Source organism: Balearica regulorum, chromosome 10, assembly GCF_011004875.1.
Source record: "Balearica regulorum gibbericeps isolate bBalReg1 chromosome 10, bBalReg1.pri, whole genome shotgun sequence".
NCBI lineage: Eukaryota > Metazoa > Chordata > Aves > Gruiformes > Gruidae > Balearica > Balearica regulorum.
Genome location: NC_046193.1, coordinates 21,862,818 through 21,888,996, shown reverse-complemented (window position 1 = coordinate 21,888,996; position 26,179 = coordinate 21,862,818). Strand labels below are relative to the sequence as shown.

At 43.1% G+C, this 26,179-nt stretch overlaps 1 protein-coding gene across 2 annotated transcripts in view; it reads right to left on the bottom strand.

Moving 5' to 3' along the window:
- Positions 1 to 26,179, bottom strand: part of LOC104636362 (contactin-4) — a 337,483-nt gene that overhangs the window by 123,945 nt on the left and 187,359 nt on the right. For both annotated transcript variants that reach the window (XM_075762486.1, XM_075762485.1), the window contains exons 4-5: positions 3,668 to 3,794; positions 2,449 to 2,624 (exon numbers count right to left, since the gene is read on the bottom strand). In XM_075762486.1, the coding sequence (XP_075618601.1) occupies positions 2,449 to 2,624; positions 3,668 to 3,794 (303 nt within the window). The remainder of the gene's footprint in view (positions 1 to 2,448; positions 2,625 to 3,667; positions 3,795 to 26,179) is intronic.

Below are 26,179 nucleotides of genomic sequence, written 5' to 3'. Positions count from 1 at the left end.
GGACAGGTTGAGCAGTACAGTCCCGAGTGTCTAACCAAATGGCTTTCCACAGCTAAATCCTAACATGGGACGCAGCAGGGCTAAGAGACCAACCTGAAGAGCTAGAGCTGGGTCAGAGGCTGCACGTGCAAGGGTGAAAATCAAGGAAAATAACGTGATAAAAGGGAAAAATCTTGAGAGAGCAACTGAGGGCAAACAGCCTTAAGAGCTCTCCAGTGGCTAGGAAGGGTCCTCCCCATACAGTGCTTTAGGTTATCCCACACAGAACCTACAGAAGGCCATTCAAAACCATCGCGTTCGGAATAAAACCACATAAAGGCAAGCAGTTATATTAAGCAGCGCTACTGCATCCACATGTCTTGGACGTCAAGGCTGAAAAACATGCATTACTAATACAGGTGCCCATTTTTATTGGTTCTTAGAGGCAGAGCGCTTTTGTAATAAACTTAAACCACTCTGTGTATTTCATAATTCAGCTAATTCAGGTTGTAAACCCTTTGATCATACAGCACAAAATGACTCACTGTTCTGTGAAAGCACAGACTCTACCCTGATAAATGCTAATGTTTTTTTACTTAATCCCAATGTTTCTAATCTGATTATGCTGTTTCAGCCATCTAAAATAAAGTTTAGGAATCAAAAAGAATGCATTTATTCAAGTTCCTCATCATTACTTTAACTGGAGAAGAACAAGTTTTCTTTTTGAATTCAATCTTCTTAATTAAGAATCAGTCAAACTAAATTTGTATTTGGTCAACTAGAAAACTTGAAAGATTTTTGCCAGATTTACCATTCATTGAGATAGATAAATTAATCAGTATTTAATAAACATTCCATATCTGAAGCAAAGATAAAATGATAAAGGTTTCTTATTTTTCGAGCAGAATTCTCTGTGTTTGCAAGCTCGTGGTTAATAAGCTCCTAACAATTTAAACAAGCAAGGAAGCTGATGCATTTCCACCCAAGCGGCCTGTGGCTACCGCACTTGCCGGCACCAGCCTCCTCTCTCCTAGTCCCACATTCTGAACTTTGCGACCCAGGACCAGCGTCTGAGGAGCCGCAACTTGGCAAGTCCTTAACCGATCACCTTCAGGAACCAGTACGAGCCCAGGCGAGGGGGTGCTGCAGTGCTTGGCTCTGAATAACGACACTTCCCAGGCTCACCCCGGTAGCTAGCAGAAGGCCACGATTTGTAGGAGCCTGCTGTGAAACACGTGGTCTCCAGAGAAGCAGACCAACGCAGTATTTATGAAGCGGTCATCTTGACAGACCGAAATCTGGAGCGATGACATCGGTCCTGAGGAAGCTGTTCATTACCCATCCAGAGTGAAAACGCACCTTCAGTCATGGAAAACCATGAGCAGGTCATAAGCAAACGGATAATATATTGTAAACTACACAGGGAGACGGAGGACTTGCCTTTACTCGCAGTAATATTTCTCATTACAAATCACCTCTCTATTTTGTGTGAACCTGGCGTTTATTGGCATTTTTACCTTTTTATTTTTGTAGCTGGAGCACATCTGAAATAGTCTTTTCTATTCTATCAGCTTCTCTATCAGCTGGTCAAAAGCATCTTTCATTAAGCTCTCCTGAAAGCCCAGCTCACCGTTACCGACAGCGTCACGTCTGGGAACAGATTGCCTTGAACTCCTGCACGCACATGCAAGGATATTTCATAGCAGGTCCTGCTGTAATTATTAAGCTGCTACGTACACCCCTCCCAGGACAACGGCACAGAGGAATCGGAGAGATGATGGATGAATAAGCCCGTGTATCAATTCTCTGCCTTCACCTTCACAGCTACACCAGAAAAAAGATGACTCGTGGTCCTGCGTTAACATTTGCTCATTCTTACAGACTTTATCCTGTACCTCAAAATGCCTTTTGGTAATGTCATATAAAGCTAATTCACATCAAGACCTGTGTCTTTTGCTATCCTTAGCTTTCGACAAGAAGCTGCAACTCTGAATTTAACCCAAAATAACTATGAAGCAGCCTATATTCCCTTTTACACAGAGTTACAAAATATCACCCACGCCTGAAAGTACTTGTACCTAAGTACTGAAATGTAGGACTTGTGAAAACTATCATCGTGAATTTATTCCTTAGAAAGAGATGCTCCTTCAAATACTTTGAAGCTTTAATTCTCCAAGGAAAGGAAAAAAAATCAATGGTGAGATCCCATTTGCCAAATACTTTCCTAGGTGGTCTCTTTCTCAAGAAATAAGGTATTTTACCCTGCAGACTACACATAATTTCACCTAAATAATCATAAATCAAGGCATCTATTCCTTATTCACATTTCCCTTCTAAATCCAGGTGCTTTTTCTACTCCATGAACAGCTCAGAGACTTATACACAACACAGTAGAAAAGGTTATTAAAGCAGGCATTGCTCTCAGTTTTTCTAGCACGTTGCTGGAACGGAAGCTGCGTTGTTACTTACAAGCAAATTGAAGCCTTGCTTCTCTGCTGACAATCGTTCCAAATGGGTTTGTTGCTACACACTGGTATGTTCCAGTATCTTGGGTTTTATTGGGATTATTGATCAACAGGTTGCCTTCCACCACACTGTAGCGGTAATCCATACCGATGTCAATACTGGTTCCATTTAACTTCCACCTATAGCACAAAATGCCAAAGTTAAATTCTGCTAATATTAATGAATACTCTTGGGTATTTGAAAATACAACCTGTAGTAAATAAAGAAAGATTTAAAACATCTTTGACTACTTATTAAAAAAAAAAAAGCACAAAAATGCAAATTTCCTGCACAGTATTGAAATATTCCAGCATTTAACTGAAAGAGCAATATCCTTGACATATATTTCAGTCTCTGATATGATTAAAGCTTCTGTAGTTGCTACTGCTGCTGCTCTTTGGAATTAATCATTTTTTGCAAGGGGAAGTCCCAGAAACAGGATCTTTAAACCATTCAAGCCCACCGAGGTTTCTTTTCCTCTCCTGACTTGCTGGCTGTTTGTTTTTAAATTTCGGAAAATTCACTTGCAGTAGCTGTTGTCACAAAATGGGGCACCGAGAAATTCCAACACCGTGTTGCCCCAGTTACAGAGACCCTCATCCCTGCCAGCCCTGGATGGAGCCACGGCCGCAAAGCAGCTCCCTTTCCCAGAATCTGGATATGTCTGCACCAGTGAATCAACACGGCTTACTGCATTCAATAGTTGGTCATGTCAGAAGACAGCACGGTGGCTGAGGTCCAATGACTCTAATCGGTTTCAGAGTGGTATTTACTGTGGTGCACAAAATGAGAAAGGCACTAAACGAGAAAAAAACAGCAGCCTAAATGATTTACAGCAGCATCACCATGGTAGTACAGCATCTTTTTTTCTAAAGATCTCAAAGCAGTTACTAAAGCTGAAAACAATTAAGAGCTTTGTCCACGTTCGTGGAAAAGGATGGGTAATCTGGCAGTCCAGACTACCTATAATCCCTTTGTAACCTTTGTGAACCCTTAGTCCAAATTTTGCAATTGTGTTGCCTTATGCAGTGATTTCTGATCCCTGGTTTTTGTTATCAGCATCGCGGTGGGCTCCAGGGGCATCACCGAGTTACACACAGGATGCACACAGGAGAGAGGGCTCTGGGGGGATGTTGCTGTAGCGCGGAGGTCGTGCTAAAGAATAGTTAAACATTGAACGAACCCAATGGTCGGTCTGGGATTTCCTTTTACTTCGCAGCTCAGCTTCACTTTCTTTTCTTCTGAATCCAAGGGGAAGATCATGCTGTTGGGCTCCTGAAGGAAAACCGGCCCGTGCAGTGTGCTGTCGTCTGCGTTAAACAGAGGAAAAATGTGACAGATACTTGATGGACTCTCCACGTACCCAGTGTTAAAAGATAAAATAGTATCTTAGCAGCAAGAGGAGCTTTGCTTGAACATTTTCTGATCATGTTGTATGGGGCAAAGGGCAACCGCGTGGGCCATCAGGGTGCTGCTGCCGGTACCTGCGGCCCCATCGCTGCCGAGGGCAGGGACTCTCAGGGACGTGAGCACCGACGTCCCTTCGGCCAGGCAGCCATGCTGATGTCTATCTGCTGCCAGAAGTCCATTCTGAGGGACATGCAGGAAACTTGTGGGTATAAGTGGTCAAAGGAGATTGAATAAATAAAATACAATGATGGGATGTAAAAAAAAAAATAAGGAAAAAGGAACGAACAGAACGTGATGCATCTTCCCGCTGGGAGGAGGGTGGGAATGAATGTGAACAGCCCTCATATCCCTCGACATTCGGAAATCAGCTGGATTTATTAGGGACAGAACAATAGCTCTTTACTCCAGGGAGAAAATTCTGTCATCTCCACAGAAGGATTTCAAAGAGACTTTTGCCAGGAAGATTATAATGGAGCAACCTCTCCCCCATGTCTCCCTCAGGCACCGCCACAAAAGAGAATGCACTAAGTATACAGGCATATCGGTTGTATTTATCTTTATTTTTAATTATAAGTTAACGATATCTGACTGAGACTCATCTATTATTCAAAACACATTTCACATAATCTCTAGCTTTAAATTATACCTGTGTGCAACTTACTGTTGCTGGCAGAAAAAGATAATAATAACCATAAAGCATACAGGGCTAGATTATGATATCCAGACTCGTTCCTGAGACCCAGGGCTGCGTCACTCCTTAAACAGTCTCATTCAGTGTAAGAAAGAATATTACAATCTGGCCCATAAAGATTATAGCTCCGAGTACTGTATTAATGGGTTAGAAAACAGAAGGATTAAAATACATTTTAATTTATCCAGTTTTCTAATGGTAAAATACAGAAGCTGGCCTGGTGCTCAGGTCCTGCGTAAGCATCACTTCAAGTCCCAGGAGCAAGAAGCTTGATCGTGCCGGGACCCGCACAAGCCACATCCCCGGTAATCCCGTTAGTGAATTGCGCTGACTCGGGCACGTGGTGCATCGGCTGTGTCATCTGCCGCACGCCCCACGAAGGACTCAAGTCACGCTACGCTGTCATTTGCTGTTATTTCAATTACGGTGTGTCAATTTATATCCTATCACATCACGCTAAAGGGCAGATGCTTGGTCCTCCTCCCGTCACACGACAATACCCCCTGCATTAAAAAGCGGATAGCTCACCTACTCGAGTTGGGAAACAGACGCCCAAAGGTCCCAGTGTGTCCCCATGTGCACAGGACACCACTCAGCTGCGGGCTCAGGGCCCAGACTGCCACGGTGTAGTGTCTTGGGGTGAGACACTGGTCTTCAAAGTGCAATGAAACCGGTCCCTACGATGCCACAGGGTGTTTGACAGGGAGTTACATTTGTAAGAAACGTTACAACCCACCTATATCATTAGTAAGCTAAGTACAATTTAGAAAAAAAAAAAACAAAAGACACAAAAGATAGAGAACCATGAAGGCAGAAATAGTCACAAATTGGTGAAAAGTCTAAATAACTTAATTTAGATAAGTTATAAATAGAAGGCCATAAATGATAACCAAAAGAAACCACTCTCCAAATATTACATCTGCTGCTGACACTATTTAATGTTTCACATGGCAAAAAAAACGCTTGCCCTTCCTGCTAGCCAGCAAGAAGAAAAGCCCTGGCATAGCTACTACTTGACTTCCAAGAGAGCAGCACTGGGTCAGGCAGGGAGAAGCTCCCAAAGCAGCTGCCAGCGTATCAGAGGAACAGGAGAGGAGGGAAAACCTTGCAACACTGGGTAGATAAAATTATTTTGAGTGCCTTTCTTCTTTCTCTTACTGGTGCCTGTGTACAACCAAGATAAGCAAGTCCAAACTATTCAATCTTCAGCCTGTAGAGTCCTTTTGCTACAGTCTAACGTGTGATTGAAATCACTGCAGCCCAGATCCTAACGCAGTGTGTGACAAGCGTTGAGCCACACTACCTTACGGAAGAGGAGGATGTGGTTCAAAGAACACTAAATATTCACTAATAAATAAAACAAACTGCCGTCTAGATTCTTACAGGCAGAAAACCGAACATACCTGAATCAAACGTAGTTGATCTTTTACTAACTTACACTATTACTGGGTAGAAACAGATCTCAGATGTTCAGTGTCAGCACAGGCAAATGCATTTGCTCTGGTACAGTGCCTGGTTTTGTGGGAGTAATGTTTTGCTATCCAGATAACTTTGAAATGTGAATTTTATACTGCAAAAAAAATAATAAAAGCAGTAATTTAATTTCTCTTGCAATAATGTTCAAGGACTTGCAATCATGGAGTGACAGTAACACTTTTTTTTTTTGCTTTTCACTGATGAAGACTACTAGGAGCTCGATCAATGGAAGGCCACCGTTTGTAAGGAGGAGGCTCGCTCCTGAGCCTAGCAGGCTTTTGCCTGGCCCTTCACTAGGGGATTATGTTCATTAGGCTCTTTTGGGCACTTCACCTAACAGAACAATGAAGCAATGATATATATGGATACGTACACGAGAGCTGCTCAGTTATTTTAGCTTGCTTTGTTCTTTATGATTTTCAGCAGCTCCCGTGTAACCTGTGCTACTCCTTACACGTTTGTTACTGTCCTGGGAAAATACAGTAAGTAACCTTCCTGGACAAGCTAACAGCTAAGACACTCTCCCAGTGACAGATTTTATTTTTCTGAGTTACGTTTCTTTTGGTCGAGCCCGAAATGAGTTAACCTAGAATGAACACTGAGCTGCCCTCAGCTTAAGACAAGTTGCAAACAAGATTGGTTACCAAAAAGCTTTCCCCCCCCCCCCCCCCCCCCCCCCCGTCAGATGAAACTAATGTACTACCGCTCTGGGTCTGCCTCCTTTGAGGGAAGCGTATTTCTTTCAGTAAGATGTAGGATATAGGAAATTTCAGTAGATTTCATGATAAAAGAAACATTTTTAAACACAGAATGAGGTATATGCCCATATGCTGTTGGACAGAATGTGATAGATAATTTAGAGGAACATTCTGCTATCCTAGCTTCCGCCGAGAGATATAGATATGTATTTTTTCCTAGTGAATCACAAAATCTATTAGAAAATGCCAGATTAATTTAAATACATTCCAAATGAAGATCATGTTTTCTGTGTCCCTCTGGTACCCCAAAGTTGAGAGCCAGCACATCCAGGAGGATGCTAAATGCTCGTTGTCTTTCTGCGCTTTTGAGGAATTGAAACATGAAGAATGTCAATCGAGGTTAATTCGCATGAACAGGTGAAACCATTCCTATTCTCTCTGAACATTAAACCTGGTGATGGATATCATTACCTAAATAGAACTGCTTTAATTTTCATTGAAAGCTATGGCCAATTTGAGAGAAGGTTTAATTGAATATTCCACACTGTAGGGAAAGATGTAACTAAACCGAAGAGAGAATTCTTGGAGTATATCCAGTATAAATGATAAAAATCCTCTCCTTGTTTGCGGCTGAGGGAATTGGTTTCTGCTATGTATGCTGGTGCGTTTTCATACAGCGCTACAAGTCGGTATTTCTTCAAGACAAAACTGCACCTTGGGAAGAGCAACTCTTCAGGAAACCAGAGAGTGAAATGGATAGGACAGCTCAAGGGCACCGCTGATTAACACTACAGCCTGCTCCTCAAGGTTACTCAGCTGCATTACATCCTCCCGAGCAGGAAAAGACTAAATTGGATGGCTCACTCTTTATTTTTTGCCCATCACTTCTATTAACATCAACAGCACACACAAATGGTGCTAATGGCTTTGAAATCACAAGAAAGAAACTTTTACACCAGACAGTCCTACTACAAATAATTCTGTAGACTTCTCAATGAACAAGACCTGCTAAAGGTGCTTCCCATTCAAAAGAAACAAAAAATGTATTTAAAAAAAAGATTTAAAAAGTCCTGTATAAAGTGCTATTTGTAAGGAAAGGGCCTCATAGCTCTGCATCCCTGGAGACAGTCACCAGCCTGCCTCTGCTGCCACTCATCGTTCCTGCCTACCGCTGCACCGTGGCTGACCCACAGGCTGAAGAAAGAAAAGCAGTCAAGATTAATAAAGAGAATAAAACAACAACAATAATCAGATACTTTCATCGGGAGCAAAGCTGAAACAAATGATGAGGCTCTTTCCCTCCTCCTCCTCCTCCTCATCACCCCACTGCTGCATAAGATGCACTTCCTGCAGTTCCACTGAGACACTCTGAGCCGTGGGAGCCAAGCACCCTCCCAGGGATCTTGTCCGAGACATCCCTGCAGGCTTGCTTCAGGGGTGAGAGGACGGATGGGTAAGAGAGCCACCACCTCTCTACCAACCCCTTGCAGCACCAGGCTGCAAGATTGGGTATTTTTGCAGCACCCTACAGGTCTCGAGCCAGATGGCTCGTCCCATCATCACCTCTCTTTTCTGACATACTTTTATTTCCCAGATCACTGCTGCACCAAGCACAAGTGCAGTTAAAGTGGAAAGCCATGCTTGACAGGTGACATCTGATAGGCAAGCATCTGATACCTGAGTTCAAAAGCAGTGTCAGATATTCCTCAGAGACATTAACACAGCCATAAAAATCCAGAGGCTAAGACGACAGGAAGAAATAAATCTTTGCTCTCGTAAATGCAGACACAAAAGAGCTCCAGAATTTGAAATGGAGACAGTAATGGTCCGACGACTCTATTTACGAGTGACCCAAGTATCTGGAGCAGTTTGAATTAAAGGCAGGGTTAAACACATCCACCCCGACGCCAGCGTGCTCCGACCTCTGAGGGAAGTGCGGGGTCCATCAGTCAGGGGAGGTCAGGAGCCAACCCGCCAGCTGCCTCTGCCCGCATCCCGTGACGCCGCAGCGCAGGAGCCAACGTGCAAATGCCAACCGCGGGTCAGGCTCCGGCTCGGGGAGCTCATCCGTGAAGCCTCTCATTCAGTCTGACTGTCTGTACCACAGCGGTATCGTCATTTCACTTATTTAAATGCCATATGATTAATTATAGCAAATGTCACCAAGTTAGCACTTTTCAAATAAAATATTGCTACCTGATCCGTACGTGCACAAGCAAGCAAGTTTTCCCTGTGCCTCGTCTCCTGGGTCTAGACAGCCGGGAGGAGGCAATTCCCGATGCAGCGTAATGAGTGACTTGTCCTACGACAAAAACTTATTTAATGGAATGTAATTTGTGTTCTCTTAGTAAGTCAACAGCATGATTATCATCACAGATGTTCTCTTCAGTATATGATAAAAGCACATTTCTCCATTACTGCAGAAAATCACAAGTTTCTTCACCAAGAAGCCTTCTCCCTGAGTCATCACAGCTGACATCAGGAAAATAAAGAGATAAACTCGCAGTGCTCCGTTAAGGATGGTATCAGCCCACGATAGAGCTATGAATGATTATAAGACAACAACCGTAGTAGTAATAATAGTAATAATAATAATAGTACAATAGAAGGGCATCGGGGCATCTCCAGGTCCTCTGCGAAAGATAATGCAGAACCGACCGCCTGTTCGTTAATGATCAGGTTATTTGTTGATCTCCAGTGCTGAAATAGGAGAAACGACCAAAGGGATATTTTTGAAAGGTACTTTTAAATACATAAATAATAGTCAGGTTTGTTCTGATGCCTTATAAGTTAAGCTCTAGTCCTGAGGAAATCATTCAGCGGAGTTATATATCCAACCCTAGAAACACAGGATTATGACAGGAAATTAAAATACTGTCCTTACCTAGTACAATACATCTATTGTTACCATGGGGCAGTAATAATAATAATAAAAAAATTGCACATTTTTCTTCTCGAAGTAACAAAGACATACATTCAGATTATGAGATGAATAACATCACAGTTTCACCAGGGTCCTCCACAGCTGCTGCATAACACACCTATTCTGAATGTGTTCAAACGTATCATCGGGAATAAGAACACTAAACCTGCATTACCTAAACACCTACCGTAAACTGTTTGTTTCCTTATGATTTCAGTAACGATCTATGAACTAAATGATCGTTGCTGCTGTTGTTGTGCTCTTATGGGTCTGAGCTGTGACCAGAACTCCACCTGCACATTGCTGAACCGAGCCCAGGTCAAAACTGGGGGACTTGGCTCCTCAGCTCCTGGATCCAGTTTTCCTTGGTTACTTTCTTCATTCTCCCCTAAGACCATCGCCCTAACAACTCACGGTACTCTGTCATTACTTAAGTGGTCAAATCTGCTGGTTACAAGAATAAAAATAGTCACACTCTCACATTAGCTCATGTTCCTTTTGTTTCACCAGTGCACACAGATATAAAATGATCACAGCGACAAAACGCTGGGGCTCCTAAAACTCCCCTGTGAATGGAAGTGAAACGACAGGGATGTTTGACATCACCTGCGGGCTCTGCTCGTTCATGTCCAACTCCTTGCTATGCACTTCAACTGCAGGCAAACATCTTGAAAACGACACTTACTTGCTAACACCATGGTCGTCATTTTGCCACTCTGCTTTTGAATACTGTGTATCTAAGAACTGAGTTCAGAGCATCTCTGATGACTGGATTGTATAGAGCCTTAGATGAAATGCTGGTGTTTAATGTATTTCCTGGTCTATGGATGGTTTTAATTCTTTCAACTCGGCACATGACATAATTTCAACCAAGGAGGTCAGTCAATGCCAGAGATATTGATCCTTACGGGAGACACAATTGCAGCTCATGGTCTACTCCATCCATGGCACTAATCTTAACCACTGAAACAACAGCTTTGAGACATCTTGCCTCAATCCGTTACCCTCATCCATCACCAGGCATGCAGGTGGCCTCTCATAGCCACAGCAGGGGTAGTAGCCACATCCCACACCTGACGAATTGTGGCCTCACGTTCTCATAGTCCTGTGCAGTTGGCAATGGTGGCTTCCACAGCTGTTTGCACCCTCCCAGGAAAGCACAGGCAAAGTCTAACCATGGGGACCGTTCCCAGGGTCTACGAATCCTGACTGTACCTGTATCTCGATGCTAGAAAGGGATACTGACTTTTTTTCCATCCCTGTTGAAAACAAGTCCTGGGTGCAATGGGCAAAGACTATGGCTCAGGCTGAAAATGGCTTTTGCCTGGTAAGAGACCTGAAGCTGTGAAATTCTTTCAGAAAGCTGCTGCCAGCACCCGAGACTATTAGAAACCTTTATATTTACACCTAGTTGGTTCGACATTACCCTCACCTCTGACCAAGCCCCAGTCCAGCATGTCACTGTGCACACAAAGTTGCCTTCAACTGTTCTCTAACCTCCTCCCAAAGTCTTCAGATCCCTCCAGTACTGGGTGTTCTTGTACAGAGCTCTTTGGGGGTATGGTATTATAAATGTTTCAAAGGTCTGTACTAATGGCCTATTGATTTATTAGTAAAATTTAAGGTGTTGATATAATTGCTGTCTTCCAAGAACACATATCATTCTTGTAAGATTTTCAGTTGCCTTGACAGGGACTAGAAAGTGGATGTAAAAAAAAAAAAGAAAGCAGACGTAGGTCTGTGCGCATATTTTAAAGCCACATATTTGCTTTCTGCAATACCTCCCTGAATTTCAATTGATTTTAATCTTTCACATAATAAGGAAGGTGTGTAAAAGCCAGGCTAACAAACGCTATCCTCCCCACCCCATCAGCAGACAGTAAAAAGTTATAAAATACTTATACTGAAAAAGCCTCTTTGCTTTAAAATCCTGGAGCCTTAGAAAAGAGAAGTCCCTGGGGCAATAACCTATAATCTCTGTATCATCTATTGCTTGAAAAACAAAGACAACTCTGGCAATGTGTACAGGCTCTCGATTGATTGAGGAGCCCAACTCTGCAGAAATCTTCAAGGCGAAAGGAAATCTCTCTGGCGCATCGCTTCAAGGTGAAGCCCAGTTTTTTTGTTTTCAGGTTTAAGTACATTAGCCACTGACAGAAGTAAAGCTGATTCCTGCCAGCTTTTTATCCAGCTATTTACAGAGAGGTTTAGGCAATGGATTCCCCTTCTCAAATATTTGTGAATAAGCAGATCGAATTGCCAGAGCCTCATGAGCGATGCAGTACGGCTCCTGGGTAGCGGCGAGCAAGGGATAATCAGTCATGCACACTTTGAGCAAAAGACTGGGAACCTAATTTGCACTATGTCTCTGGTCAGAAAATGCACGTACAGTGGTTCAGTTTGTCAACGGGGCACTGTAAATCTGCTTGTTCTGGGTCACGGGCACACATTTTGCAATTACGGCAAGAAAACACAACGCTGTGTACGAGAGAATTCATCAGGGATGACTTTGACATTTAGTCGCACGGCATTAAGAGAAGCAGCGCTTAGGGCTGTTGTAACAAGCCTTTGCTTATGCCCAGAGCAAGCAGAGCTGCTGAGTAATTATAGGAATATCAGGAATGCTTTCCCAGGAGGAGACCAGCATTCAGCTAGCATGCATGACTTACTGCCAGCACACAGGCACAAAACTTTTAAAACGCGAACAAAGCAGAGGGTAAAAGAGCTATTTGTTAACTCCATACACAATACGCACCTTTCTCCTCGGCTGTTTGGGTTTGGCAATATCTGAACATTTCCACACCCCTGGCACAACGCTGCAACAGGACACGGGGGACGGGAAGTTTCAGCATTTCTACTCGCTGGAGTTGTGTCTTCTCCCAGTGTTAGTCAGATGCAGTCAAGGTGTGCAGCTTTTATTTAACTGGCAACTGCTTTAAGAGAGGTGAGCATACTCTGTGCTACCACGGCCGTGGGTCTGCCCGTCACCAACCAAGGGAGAACAAGGTACCTGTCTCTCTCGGACAACTTCTGAAATGCTCTCCCATGGTGTTCTCCGTCTCCGTTTCCTCTACATTTGCCTGTGATTCTGCAGAAGAGCTATTTTATTTTCATCTTGAATAGCCTAGATTGTATTTGAAGCACTCTTCAAATGAATTAAAAAAATAATTCTGACCTAGCAAATCTATTTTTTAAAAATACGCTGAAGAATAAAGGTAGTGTCCATCTAAATCAAGGCAGCTGAGTTGTTTATTCAATTGCTTTCAGTCTTTTAAAAGCATACAAACTTTGGGGAAAAAGCAGCTACTTTTCAGAAAGATTTAACACATGAGGGCTATTTTGGAAAAAACAAACAAACCAGAATTAAACTGTAAACACATTCCTGAAAAAAAGCTTGGGATTTGCAATTTTTCTAACTGAATTTCAATATAAAGAAAGAATAAGAAAAGAGCACACAGGAGATGAGTACAGTTTCTCCCAGGATACACCCACCCACCCCCCATGGCCAGGAAGGACAACCCTCGTTCATTTTCCAGCCCTGGGGAGGTGGCAGGGACCACCACACCTGTACTTCAGCGGTACTCCTCCCCTTGGGCACCTGGAGCTCCCTACAGCACATACGCGTTAGAAATTCAACGCAGTGTTTCACATGAGCAAATACTTCATATTCAGTAAGTGATGAACAGAAATGTCTGGGGGAGGGAGTCAACTGTATGGGAATAAGGCGGGCACAGGTTTTGTGTCCCTTCTGTCACAGACACCTTTCAAGCATCTGCTTCACTACAAATATTACACTCTGCGTTTTTGTTACTACTTCTAGAAAGTTCACCCCTTGCCTTAAGAAAAACAGACAATATTTCAATGTAACATATTACAGCATAACTGAAAGAATGGTGAGAGAAGGAAATCTCGTATTTATAACGTTATATATTTATGGTTTTGGTGCAAGGGTGTCAGCATCAGCTTGAATGCAAGCCTGATGGCATCCTGGGTACCTGGGGTTTAAACAGAACCAAATTATTCAGGAAGAGAGAAAACCCTCTCTTTTAAAGTTATACAAAGAGGTAAATTAAAGCCATTCTTGCAGTTCTCGCTGTACTGCACGCCCTCGTCAGATGTGCCAGGCATCACACAGCACAGGATCACGATGCTGAGCAGGCTCCTGGCCATGGACGGGAAAAACCTCACCAGTTCTTCCCACTGCTGCTAAAGCAAGAAAGTGTTTAATCCTGTAAACAGGATCCAGTGCTATAATCTCCAGGTGGTTACGTTACATAAATGGATTTAAGATATTTGAAGTCTGCTGTTGGGACACCAGGCTGGCACCTCAACTGGTATACATCTCTAACTTCATTGAGGTCAGTAGAATTGCACCAATTCAGGGTGTGTTTGAGGAGCTGTCCAATTTTATTTATTTGTTTTTAAATGTTTCTGTAACCCTTAGCAGCGAGGGAACAAAAAGCATTCACTGCCTCCAGCGGGCAATTCCCTGCACGGAGAAGCTGCGGGGCGCAGGGGAGCTGCTGCGGCTCTGGCTGCCAGGGCACACCGGCCACCAGCACCCGTCCCGCTCTGCACGGCCGCCCCCCCGCGCAGAGACTCCCCACCTCTTTCAAGAAAAAGTCACCATTTAACCCCATTTATTCTGCTGGGTCATCCCTGCAGAGGGACCAGACCCTCCACGCACACACAGACACACGAACACGAGATCCCACACGAATCCGGCATTAAAATTAACGCCGCTGAATGCCAACTTGATGTGCGGCTTAAATAAAGCTCCCGGAGTTCAATCAGTAAAACATCAAAAGAGCAACCGGGAGTACAATATGTACAGTCCGCCCGTGGATAGCATGTATTCCTTTAATTTTTTTGAAAATGTTATGAACTTTAAGTAATGCAGCAGGGAAAAGATATCAGTAATAGCTGTCAAAAACCTGACTTTTATGACTTCTTACACTGCAATTTAGCACCCTCAAAAACCGCTCAGATTGATGGCATTTGTGAGTAAAATCTTTCTTCTATCTGGTGTAACGCTATCGGGTTAAGCTTTCAAACACTCCTCGCTCACACCTACAGAGCAGCGTGGTGGGGTTGCCCCAGAGACAGAGTTCATCTCAAACGGCCCATTAAACCTCCTCCACCCAGCGCGGCTTCGGGAAGAGAAGCTCCTTCTCAGGGTAAATCTGCTCCCAGAAACACAGTCCTTAATGCAAAGTACGGACATCAAAGAGCAGCAGTTACCAAACAACGCAGTCTAGCCCAAGGGTAACACTTCCGTTTTCTTTGCTTAGGGAGACTTCTGGTTCTTCAAGTGGAGGAAGCTGATACTTCCAACACAAGCCTGATGCAAACTATAGCGACTTGTGAACAAGCCCTTCAGATTAAACTTTGACCTGATGCAAACAGCATTTTCTATAAACAATTTGCAAACCAGGGTCACTGTGACAGATAATACAAGGGTCTACCAAACCTTCCAAGGCAATGAAGCGACTACAGAGAGAAAAACCAAATTCGGTATCAATGAGGAGAGCAAGACAACAGTCGAACGGAAGGGAGATCACATGTATTTCTTTAGAAGAAAGGCATGTGACTGAGGCCCATTACTTTATAATAAAACCCCAAATTTACTGTTCAACAAGAAATTTTATGTTTTATTGTGTTGATGTGATCCTGTGAGATAAATCAGTCACTACATAATATCCACTTATGTCAAACCAGTAGGTTGCTGAAGCCTTGATAAAAGTCATAGATTAGAACTCCAGTGCAAACCAATAAATGTCAGTCTTTGCTGTGTTTTACTATAAATAGCCCAAAATATCATGAAGATGCCGAAATAGAGATGACTTGCAACACTCATCTGAGTGCTGTGACCAGCTGCGGCACTTTGGCAACTGGGAGACAACCAGTTCCAGGATAGCAGGTTGGTTTTTCTTTTCGTAAATTACAAGTCAGAAGTTAAAAGCAAGAAAATTAACAAAAATCATGTAATTTCATTGTGGTGAAGAGAAGGCTTAATGGGTAATCAAAATAATGTGTACTGCTTCAGCAATTTTTTCATTACGATTGAAAAAAATAATGGCTTTCTCTGTTTTGAAAATTAAGGATTGTACTGGATTGAGAATGCACTAAGAACAACCTCCTTTTTTTTTATTTTATTATGTCTCAAAGACAAATAAGAATTTCTGTAAGCAGCCTTTTAGCTGGAACACAAAGCTTTGGTTCTAACTTCTTCAAGAAGTACACCACTGCACTCCATAACGAAGAACATGCAGACAAAGTAATTAAAGAGAGAATAACTCTTTACGGATCGTTTTGGTAGCAACTCTGCTGTCTCATCAGAGCATTGTTCTGCGAGCAGAAGAAATCAAAGCCATGGAGAAAGTTTCTCTTGACCCATTTGCTGCTCGTACCTGAGAGCGCTTCACATGAGAAGTGCTGCTCCTCTCAGCGTTGTGCCTGCCGGGGAAGTTTGTAAGAGCACTGAGGAGGCAGCCAAAAATAGTTCAAAGACAGGAGAACGAAGGCCTTTTTCAAAACTACTGCCTTTTTGAAGATGCAAGAGATGGAAATGAGAATACATAATTAATATATGTAAGAATATATAACAAAAATAGTGCTATGCTATCGGCTGAAGCCCATTAGCAGCAGCACTACTATGGTATGGTATAGCGTAGTACCGTAAGCAAGCCCCCAGGCAGGTGGGTAGACAGGACGGTTGGTTTTCCCTGGGTTTCCACAGCAGTGGTTTCGTAGTACAGGCACATTTGTTACCTCAGACTTAAACATACCCATCCTTCGTGCTTCAGTCATAACCTGTCTCACATAGTAAAAAGATCTTTGTCAATGTTGGAAATGTAAAACATCGCTCAAACTTGCACCAACGTAAAATACGTCCCTTCGTACTACGTTGTTACGCAGTGTAGCAGTTTACACAACTGGATACTCCACCACCCAGAGAAGTTTGCTCGTTACTTACGAGCGGAGCCTGCAGCATATTCACCACCCACCGCCTGCGCAGGCAACGGCTGTGGTTCCCTGGAGAGCAGCACCCGGGGGGGCTTCAAACACCGTCCCCACCCAAGTCACCTGGAGCTGGTGGAGCCTCTGCCCAAGAACGGGTCTGGAGTCCTCTGCTGCATTTTTTTCTATTTCTACAGTCCACTAGAAAAATCTAATGGATTTCAATTGCAATCAACTTGTGGACTGAAGGCCGTGTGACTTGTATTAAGCTTTGCGATTCAAAGAACGCACCAGAGCTATGGACTAAAAAGTTTTTAAAATGTATTTTATGTGCAATTGCAGCCATTTGCAGCCGAGTGACAACACCTTTTGCATGGTATTGTATGAATGGAAATATGCTCCCGTAATTAGAACAGGAATTAACTACAACAGTCGAGCTGTTAAAGTCATGCATTAAATGCTGACTTCACTGACACCTCAACAGGTTTCTGGTCTTTGCAATCAACATCCTCTAATTAAGGACATTTTTCCCTATATTAAGTCAACTACCAATTAATTACTATATCCTCCAACAAATAGACTTAAAAGCTTTTAAGGTTGGGGTGGGTTTTTTTGTTAGTATTGCTACAATTTTAACTTTTTTTGTCCTTTGAACTTCTATGTAACCTTTTCATTAACTCGTTATTTGCTATAAATGTACCCTTAACTTCTCCCAAGTAAGCAAAAGCGTGCTGACCTATTACCGCAGCAGTATTACTTTGCTTACCTCCAGAAAAGAACTACAAGTATTTTAATAGTAAAGAACAAATGCGTACAGCAAAAAGTACACTGTGACCGTGCCTGTACGTGTGGTAATACAGCAAATATTTCCCTTAAATCGATCTTTAACCCCACAGATGATTTTTCATCTTGCTGGCTTCGTTCAGTGGAAAACCAGCAAGCTCCTCCTTAAACACGCCAAGCTCACGGCCCGTGCCCCACGGTGTGCACACCCCCCCACACACCCCGCGTGGGTGCCCGTGCTTTGCTTGGGAAACTCCTCATTTACTCCCCGCAGCACCCACCTCCTCTCCTACAGCTGTTCCGCCAGCTTCCAATTCACAAAAGCAAAACCTCTTTAGAACCAAAATAAATACTAATCTTAAATTCAATGTACCCTGACAGCAAATAAGTTTGCTGTGCTTACTTCAGCATGAATAAAAACCCCGCAAGGAGACTCCTACATAAGAGTATATTTACAAGTTCCATTACCCACTGGAGAGATTGATGTAATAAACCTATAATAAAAAGCCTCGTGTTATGGATTTCTCTAATGTTTCTTATCAAACAGCCTGTATTATCTTGGCTTGTGTATTCAATTTAAAATAGGTTTTCAATAAGTGCCTTAGAGCTAGAGGTCATTTTCACTTAGTTTTCCGACACGCAGGCATGTGTACTGTCTTTTCCTGCCCTTAGAAACTAAAAGCTGTTTGTAGCTTGGTCAAGTACAGTTTACAAAGTAGGCAGACGGATAGATTAGAGAGAACAAGAGAGGGAATATATTATCTGTGCGCCTATTCATATCTTACAGCTATAGCCAAAGCTACCAGGGGCACTGGCCCCATTACACTACTTATTTTCATTACAAAGTAGAAGGGTGTAGTCGTTCCTCATGAGATAAAACCGGTACACAGAAATTCTTTTGCCACCAATTGTCACCTTAGTTGTATTTCATACTGTCTGGCTGCAACAGGACCGAGGTGTTTCCCGTGACCTACAGGCAGGCTACCTTGGTTCTGCAGTGGTTACTTCATCTTTTAGGCTAGAAACAGTGCAAAATGGAACAACAAAATGCAGTATGTGGAGATGCAGGCAACAGCTAAGCACTTGTACTTATTTCATTTTTTTTTTTCCTGGCACTGGATTTAACTAATAAGCAATAGTTGCTAATTAGGGTCCAATGCAATTTACCTTAGGACATATTTCAAATCACTGCAACATAATTATGGTAATATTTTCCTCATTTATTAAATCATTTAAATACATTGTGGCTATTATTTTCAATTCTTAACCCCTTATTCCGCAACGTCCCCTGCTCACTTTGAAGCAGCTTCATGGACCTGCGTACGCCAATTCTTAGTACATCTCCCTTTCACTGACACAATCTCTGCTAAAGCCTCTGGAATTAACCCTTCAGTCCCAGTAGGATCCCTCCCGTAATCATGGGGTGTTTTTTCTGATTTCAGTGGACACCGGACATGCAGCCCAGTTGTCTACTGACATCAGAGAGAAGGAAGCTGTATGGATTTTTAGGCTTTGTGTCAACTGTTTGTAATGACCTTTTTCCTTATAATCAAGTATTCCTTTCATTAACCATCTGACAGTAGTAATAGAAGTCCACAACTCCAAGCCCCGTTTCTTACACAAAAAGAATAAAACCATGTTTTTTCGGTAACGTGTTGTATATTCAATGGCAGTGATTTCCTGCAGACAGTTAACATTTTGCAGAACAAACTGCTCAAAATGTTGGAATCAAATAAAAGCAAGAAGTCCATTTAGGTAAACATGAAATAAAGTGGTTGAGTATTAAACTGAAATCAAGATCCTTGATTTTATGAGAACAGCAGATACCCTCTACCATCAATCTCATTGTGACAAGGGTGAAGGGTGCTCAGAGGTGAGCAGCAAGCTCACCATTAGAAACAGGTACCTTACTGGACATCGGTTGATGCGCCAGACAGATGGAGAAACGTCTTCCCGAGGGACAGAAGATTCTTACCAGTGACTACAGGAACATATCCAAAAACCTCTTAAAAATCTGAGAGACACTTTCAAATTTAATAAAATTTTTAAAAAAGCACACGTGTATATACGTAAAGTTCAAGTAAAGTTTTCTCATCCTGTATAGAAGACAAAGTACGTCCACCCCCCTGCAGTATGACACCTTCAGCCTCCTAAAGCTCATACGTTTCTCGCTGTGGTAGTTGAGGAGCAGCAGCGTGACTGTGCCGTTGCTGGTCTCATGGGTAATCACTGCATCGTAAGCCTTTGGTGAAGACATCACTCCATGCCTGATCTGGGCACTGAAATCACCTCCGACTTAAGAGATTTGAGGTCAAACCGCACTGTGAAGCTTATGCGCGTGTTACATGTCACATTTACTGCACGCTTCAAGTGACATTAAATGAAGACACCGTTAAATGTTTAACGGTGCCTTTCTCACCGTGGCAGACGATGGTTCACCTTCTTTTTTATCCACCAGACCGTAATGACACAGTTCTGACTGACGTTCCTGCTCTGAGTTAACAGGTTCTCACGCGCCAGAGAGGTCCCAGGCTCCTTTACAGGCCTGCTGCTCTGAAATATCATTTTAATTTTGGGTTACAATGTATCTGTTCTATCCTTTTATAATGACTCGTCAATCCCTTGGTTCTTCCTCTGAGGCTAACAGATCCCTACTCCCAAACTCAAAATAAGCGGTAAGGGTAACTGGGAAGCAGGACTACGACCTGTATGTCTCTCTCATACTGGGAACAAACTGGCTTCAGCACATTTAAATAAATATTTGGCTTGCTGACTTTTCAGCCCTGGTATTATCTCCTAAGCACTCTCACAGCCCAAGAGCTCTCCATTCAGCTCCAGCAGCTCTGAAACTGGGACCTGAAGTTTGAAAACACGAAGGAGTAGCGGAGCCAGCGATGGAAAGCCCTTCAGCCACGTGCCTGGCAGCAGTGACCGAGGCTCGGCACGCAGGTTTTGTAAGCAGGGATTGTGCCAAGCTATTTCCTGATTCAGAGCAAAAATGGAACTTTTCTTGGACTACATCTGCAAAAACCCCCCTCTGTCTTGGTAACAGAGTTGTAGAGGTCTACAGAAAGTTGTTAAAATTCTATGCTTTGGTACCTACCAAAGGGGCATTGTTTTCACCAGTGCTAAATACCTCCTTGCTGTGTTGAAATGTGTGGAACTTACGGCGTCTTGACGCTTTGCAAATCAGGTCCCTCTCCTGGTTTTTTTGCTTGTCTTCTGCATTTCTAGATACAGATGAATACAGTCAAGACAGCCGAAATGATAAACAGATGTGTAGAAAAAGTGCTCCTACTTCAAGTGAGGACTCCACAACTTTGACAATTAAAGTCAGTGGAGAACAGTCAATCCTTCTAATGCTCACAAAGTCCACTAATACTCTGCAGTGAAAATGCTACACAGCCTTTGGACATCTGTAGACCCTAAGCAAGATGCTTAAAAAGCCAAAATTCACACTGCAGTTGCTTTGGTCAGCTTAAATAAATCCTTATTTTTTTTTATAACCCAAGTTAGTTTTCTTTCGATTGCCTTTTTCCATGCTATTTAATAGCCTGTAAAAGGAAGAGGATGCTCAGGACCAAGTTTTAATGTAACATCTTGAACAAATTATAGTAAAAGAAAATTTGAATCCTCGATAATTTAAGCGTTATTTTTTACTACTAATGTGAATCCAACCCTAACAAATTAAAACAGGAAGAATTAATTGGATATGCAAATAAGATTATTCAGTATATAAATCTAATTACATACCAATTTGCTTTAACAGCATGAAAAAGAAAAAAATGTTCTTTGTAAATTGATTGTTTTAAAAACCACCTGTAGCACAACAAAGCGGAAAGGCTGTGTCTTAAAGTACTCATTGTCAGGATTAATAAAAGAAAGTATTTTGAAGATCTTGTCCTGAGTACCTTTCTAATGGGCTCCCTGCTCAGTCCTCTGATTTACGACATGCCATTATTAGTTTTCAAACACATACCAAATCACTGCCTCAACTCCTGTTCTCCCCGCCCAGCAACAGAGAGAAGGAAACCAAAGAGGCCGATCTTGGGAACCCGAAGTGATTCTGGTCACAAACCGCGACTTCTCTGCGCTGGCGCAGATTTACACGCGGCCCCGACCGCAGCAAACTACCAACATCGACGGCGCAGGCTGGGTGGCATCAGAGACAAGGCAGACCTTGCCAGCACCACGCGCACACTGATCCCTTTCAGGTGTCTCCCTCACCTTTGGAAAACAAAAAGGGACAAAGGAATAATTAGCAGAACACCAAACTGCAGTGGGGAAGATTTCTCAAGGGGGAAAAAAAGCCTGTTAATTTTGAGCCTTTTGTGTCCAAGAAGCAAATTACACAGATAGTCAATTTACTTCTTTGAATAACTACTTGTCAGTAAGAGTAAAAATTATAAAATGAGATCACCGGAATTGATTAAGATACAGAATAGCTGACACCGTAATTAGTGCCCAGTGTGCCATCTCTGATAAAGGATCCAAATCACCCATTTTCATTGACTGTACACTGAATTTTGTTATCTAACTGGTTCCTTGATTCACAAGTTGAACATCTAAAATAATCCAGAGTAAACAGCATTAAAAATGTGCTCCATAGAATAAGGAAGGGAATGTAATGTTTGCACTGGTACAGCAAGCATTAGGATCACATTATCAAAGGAAGGTGTTGTTATTGCAGGATGCTAAATTTGACCCATACGAGATCTAAACTGTATGTATACTACAAAATATTGAAAGACATTAAAAAATAAAAAGTTATGGCCATAAACGGTCAAGGGAGCAGGAGGTTTCATGAGAAAAACTTCTGGAAATGAACGCAAACTCACAAATACACTAATTTAAAATAATAGAACTAGCTGTGACCTGGGGGGATATGGGAGGCGCTGCCTGGTTCACTATTGATAAGGAAAGTCGCTGCTTACAAGACTGAAAATTGAAATGAAATTGGTGACTAAACACCTCTGGCCATCAAACAGCGAAATCCCTGTTTGCGATGCCCAGGAGCAAGGAGCCAACGTGCCGGCGTGCATGTACAGACGGATTGGCACCACAGCATCCTCCAACTGCCGCTGTTTTCCCGAGCACCTTCACTTCATCGTGCCCCATTGAACTCCGAGGAGGTTATCAGTGGGGAAGGCAGTTAGTGTCATCCTGTACCTGTAGGTTTATTGAAGCAGCAGCTGCATCCAAATACACCGCAATCACTTTACGGGCGGCGTTTGCTCCATCTCCGTAGGTAGCGAGCGTGTCAGGGCTCAGTGCTGGAAACCGAATAACCACGCCGAACACGCCGCAGCCTTACTTCCGTGAAAACTAATGTGATCTTTAATACGGCTGATCCTCCAGTGAAGGATGCACACTACAGAGGATTACGTTTTTATTGCTATATCATAGCTGCTTTCGGGAAATCAGAGAGCTTTCTAATTAACCAGCCCCCACACACACACCCCTACATTCCTGCTTTGAATGCATGTGCTGAACCATAAACACCTAATTCTGATTCATATTATCAAGCAGGTTGTGGTTATGCTTATCCTCATATGCATTCTTCTTGTTTTCCAATCCAATACAAAAAAATAATGGTTTACTGACATCTATTTTTTTATTGCTTGCATTACTGAAAGAAAAGACACAAAAATCCTGTAGTTTTTCTTTCATCTCTCTGCATTTTAAAGGGTTTTACGGTACTTTAAAAATTACTTTTTAAAAATTGACTTTTAAAGAAATTTGCAAGGCCTTGCCTCTTCCTACAATTTCTCTGCTGCAGGGGAAACCTGATCTCATTTTTAATGGGAATGCTGGGATTTACAAATTTAGCACAAATTTAGCTTTGCAGCCTGACACCCCGCAGCCTTTGGCACGCTCCCTCGGGGTATGTGGTCATCTGCCCCCGTTACTGTCTTCTCACTGGGTTTTGTTCCTTGTCTGTCTGCTTTTTTGGGGAAGTGCAATGAATCAAGAATTAACGACTCTCTGGTCTAAGTCCGAACAAGCAAACCTCTGTACCTAAACATTTTCACAACCCTAAGACAAGTGCACAATAAGCAGAAATAAACTCCTCTTCCCACAAGGAAGATACGATCCCAGAAAACAAAGCTGTGCTCCTCCCCACGAGAACACTCTCCTGGTGCCGAGTTACCAGGCGCTTCGCTTTCAGAGGATTGCCCCTGCACTGCTATAGGTGAGCACTGAAAATAAACGCAGAAATTGGGTGAACACGGGGGGGTGTTTGTCACTTCAAGTCTCTATATGGAGTTTGTTTGCAGCGTTTATTGTGTATTTTAGATTGTATTAATAATGAAGGATAGGTGAAGTTAAGCATTATACAGCTACAGAGACGGCGGTAATACATTCATACGGTTTAGCTAACACATTTTTCATTTAAGTACAGACTGGATGGCTAATACATTTGTATAGTGAAACTAATACTTTTTTTTATTACTTTAAATGCTATGTGGGCATCTGCATAGTAACTAATGAATTTAAATGAAATCCACTGAAGTCTTCAGAAACAACTTACATATTTGTTAAACTACCACATTCTCCTGTTCACAATAAACAATGATTGCGAGGGACGAGACATAACTCCTGCAGAGCGTGTCAGCGGGCCTTCCGCTGTGTCCTCCCGTGCCACCAAGCAAAGTGGTGAAAAACACTTTGTTGTTTTCTCTCAATTTTTCCACTTCCCCACTGCCCCCACCGGCTGTGCCAGGGGCAGCCGAGGCAGCTCTCGGGTGCGCGCATCACCGGCTCAGCGCACTGGAAAGGGTTTTTCCAGTGGGAAATTTGCCTCGTATCGACGCTCTGTGCCTGGCAGCAGGCGCCTGAGCTCCTCAAGGTGCTCCTGTTGCCCGCGCACCCACAGCACGCGCCGAGAACCGGGAACGGCGCAACCTGCGCTACCGGTAACGATGCCGCGTGGAACCACAGCAAATGGCGTCAGACAACCCCGTCCCCCCGTCGTGCTGCACCAGTCAGTCACACGGGCAGGAGGGAGCCCAGCCCAAAATACGGAGCAGCCGCCCAGCCGCCGCTCTCTGCAGCACTTCCAGATGCCACGATTCAATTTCCTTCGCGCGCTCCTGAAGAACGCGAAGAGAATTAAATCAGACAAAAATCACAATAAACATTAATGCAGAACTTCAGCCTTTCAACTCAGCTTTCCTGCAGGAAACTATCTTCTCCAGAATCTCTGTCCTGCTAATTATTAAAAGCACATGAAGATCTCGGCCCTGTAATTTCACCGGTTTGGACTGGCACATTTTATCAGCTGACACACATTAAAAAAAGCTTTTTTTTTTCCCCCCAAGCCATGTTACGACATCTCTCAAATTACATAAAATCCTTGCTAACTGCTCTAGTGTTAACCGCTGTATTTTCATGCAGCTTCTCCTAAATACTTTTAGAAGGAAGCAGTAAAACGCCAGAGAATGTCTACACTTAGAAGTAAGAAGAGGTGGTTAAGTTTTACCAGTAATTGGATGTCACATTAAGGAAAGTTAAATTAAAAAACTGTTAAAAGCCTCTGCCATCGTTTTAAACACAACACCTTGCAAGAACCGTGAATGCCACTGCTGACTCCAAGGTGTAAGAGCTAACAGGCTAACAACCTTTCACAAATCAATCCTGCAAAACAGACAGGCACATTTAGCTTGTATCGCCGAGAAAAACCAATGCTATAAGCACATTTGCTACACAGCAAGCACGCTTAAAAACCAGCACAACCACACCTGCACACAAACACCAAGTCCGATAGGCGTCGGAACAAAACTGAAATTGTGACTTAAAATTAAATTTTAAAAGTTTGGTTCAACGTCACTCAAAAAAAAACCCCGATGAGAAACATAGCAATCGGACCACTACTGCCTGTAATGATGCCATTAGAACATCCTTATTCCAGGAATAACTACCAGTACCCCAAGGCTAAGGTGACGATTTCTCTTCCCCAAATCCCAGGTGAGATTCTTGCCTTCGGTGCTTTTATTTGGCTCGGTTAGGCAGTTCCTGACCTTTTCAAACTCTCCAAGCAGTGCTGCAACATCAGGACTCGATCCCACAGACATGCCGTAGTCCACTGGCACGCGCTACAGATGTTTGCAGCTGCAGGCTCACCCAAAGTTGGCCCTAAGCTCTTGCAGCCCTGCCCATGGTTTCTTCACCTCCTGCCTCTGGGGCTGCACTGATTTCTGAATCTGCTCGGGATGGTCTAAACACTAAACGCAACAGTGCGCTGAAGACAAGGTTGACCGGCTTTGTCTCTCTCTGGGTTTGAACTGACTCCTGAGGACATTCATAGGAGGAGAAAGTATATTTTGTTTGTTTTTAAAGCAGGATGTCATTGGCTTTCAAGGCCATTTCTACTCCAGAATGGAATTAGCTATTTTTGGGTGAGAAGAAATACAACATTGTGACCCAGCAATTCAGCGCCAAGCCTGCCCGATACAGACAGTTCCCTGTGCCAGCTCCTGCCGACAAAGCATTTTGATCAAACAAATGAGCTCTAAAGCCTCCATCGGTATAACATCCAAGTGCCCCCTTTCCTGCACCCTGTAGTCTTTTAATTCACGCGAGTAATACCCGTCAAACGTTGCCATTTCACAAGGAGTGAGAGAATCGTTTGCTTTGCCTCACGCACATTTCCTGCCCTTGACAGTCATGTGCACGCACGTGCATTTAGAAAAGGCGACACTAGCCACGGGCTTTCAACGTGGGCTGGATTATGAGGGAGCAGCTAAAACTGAG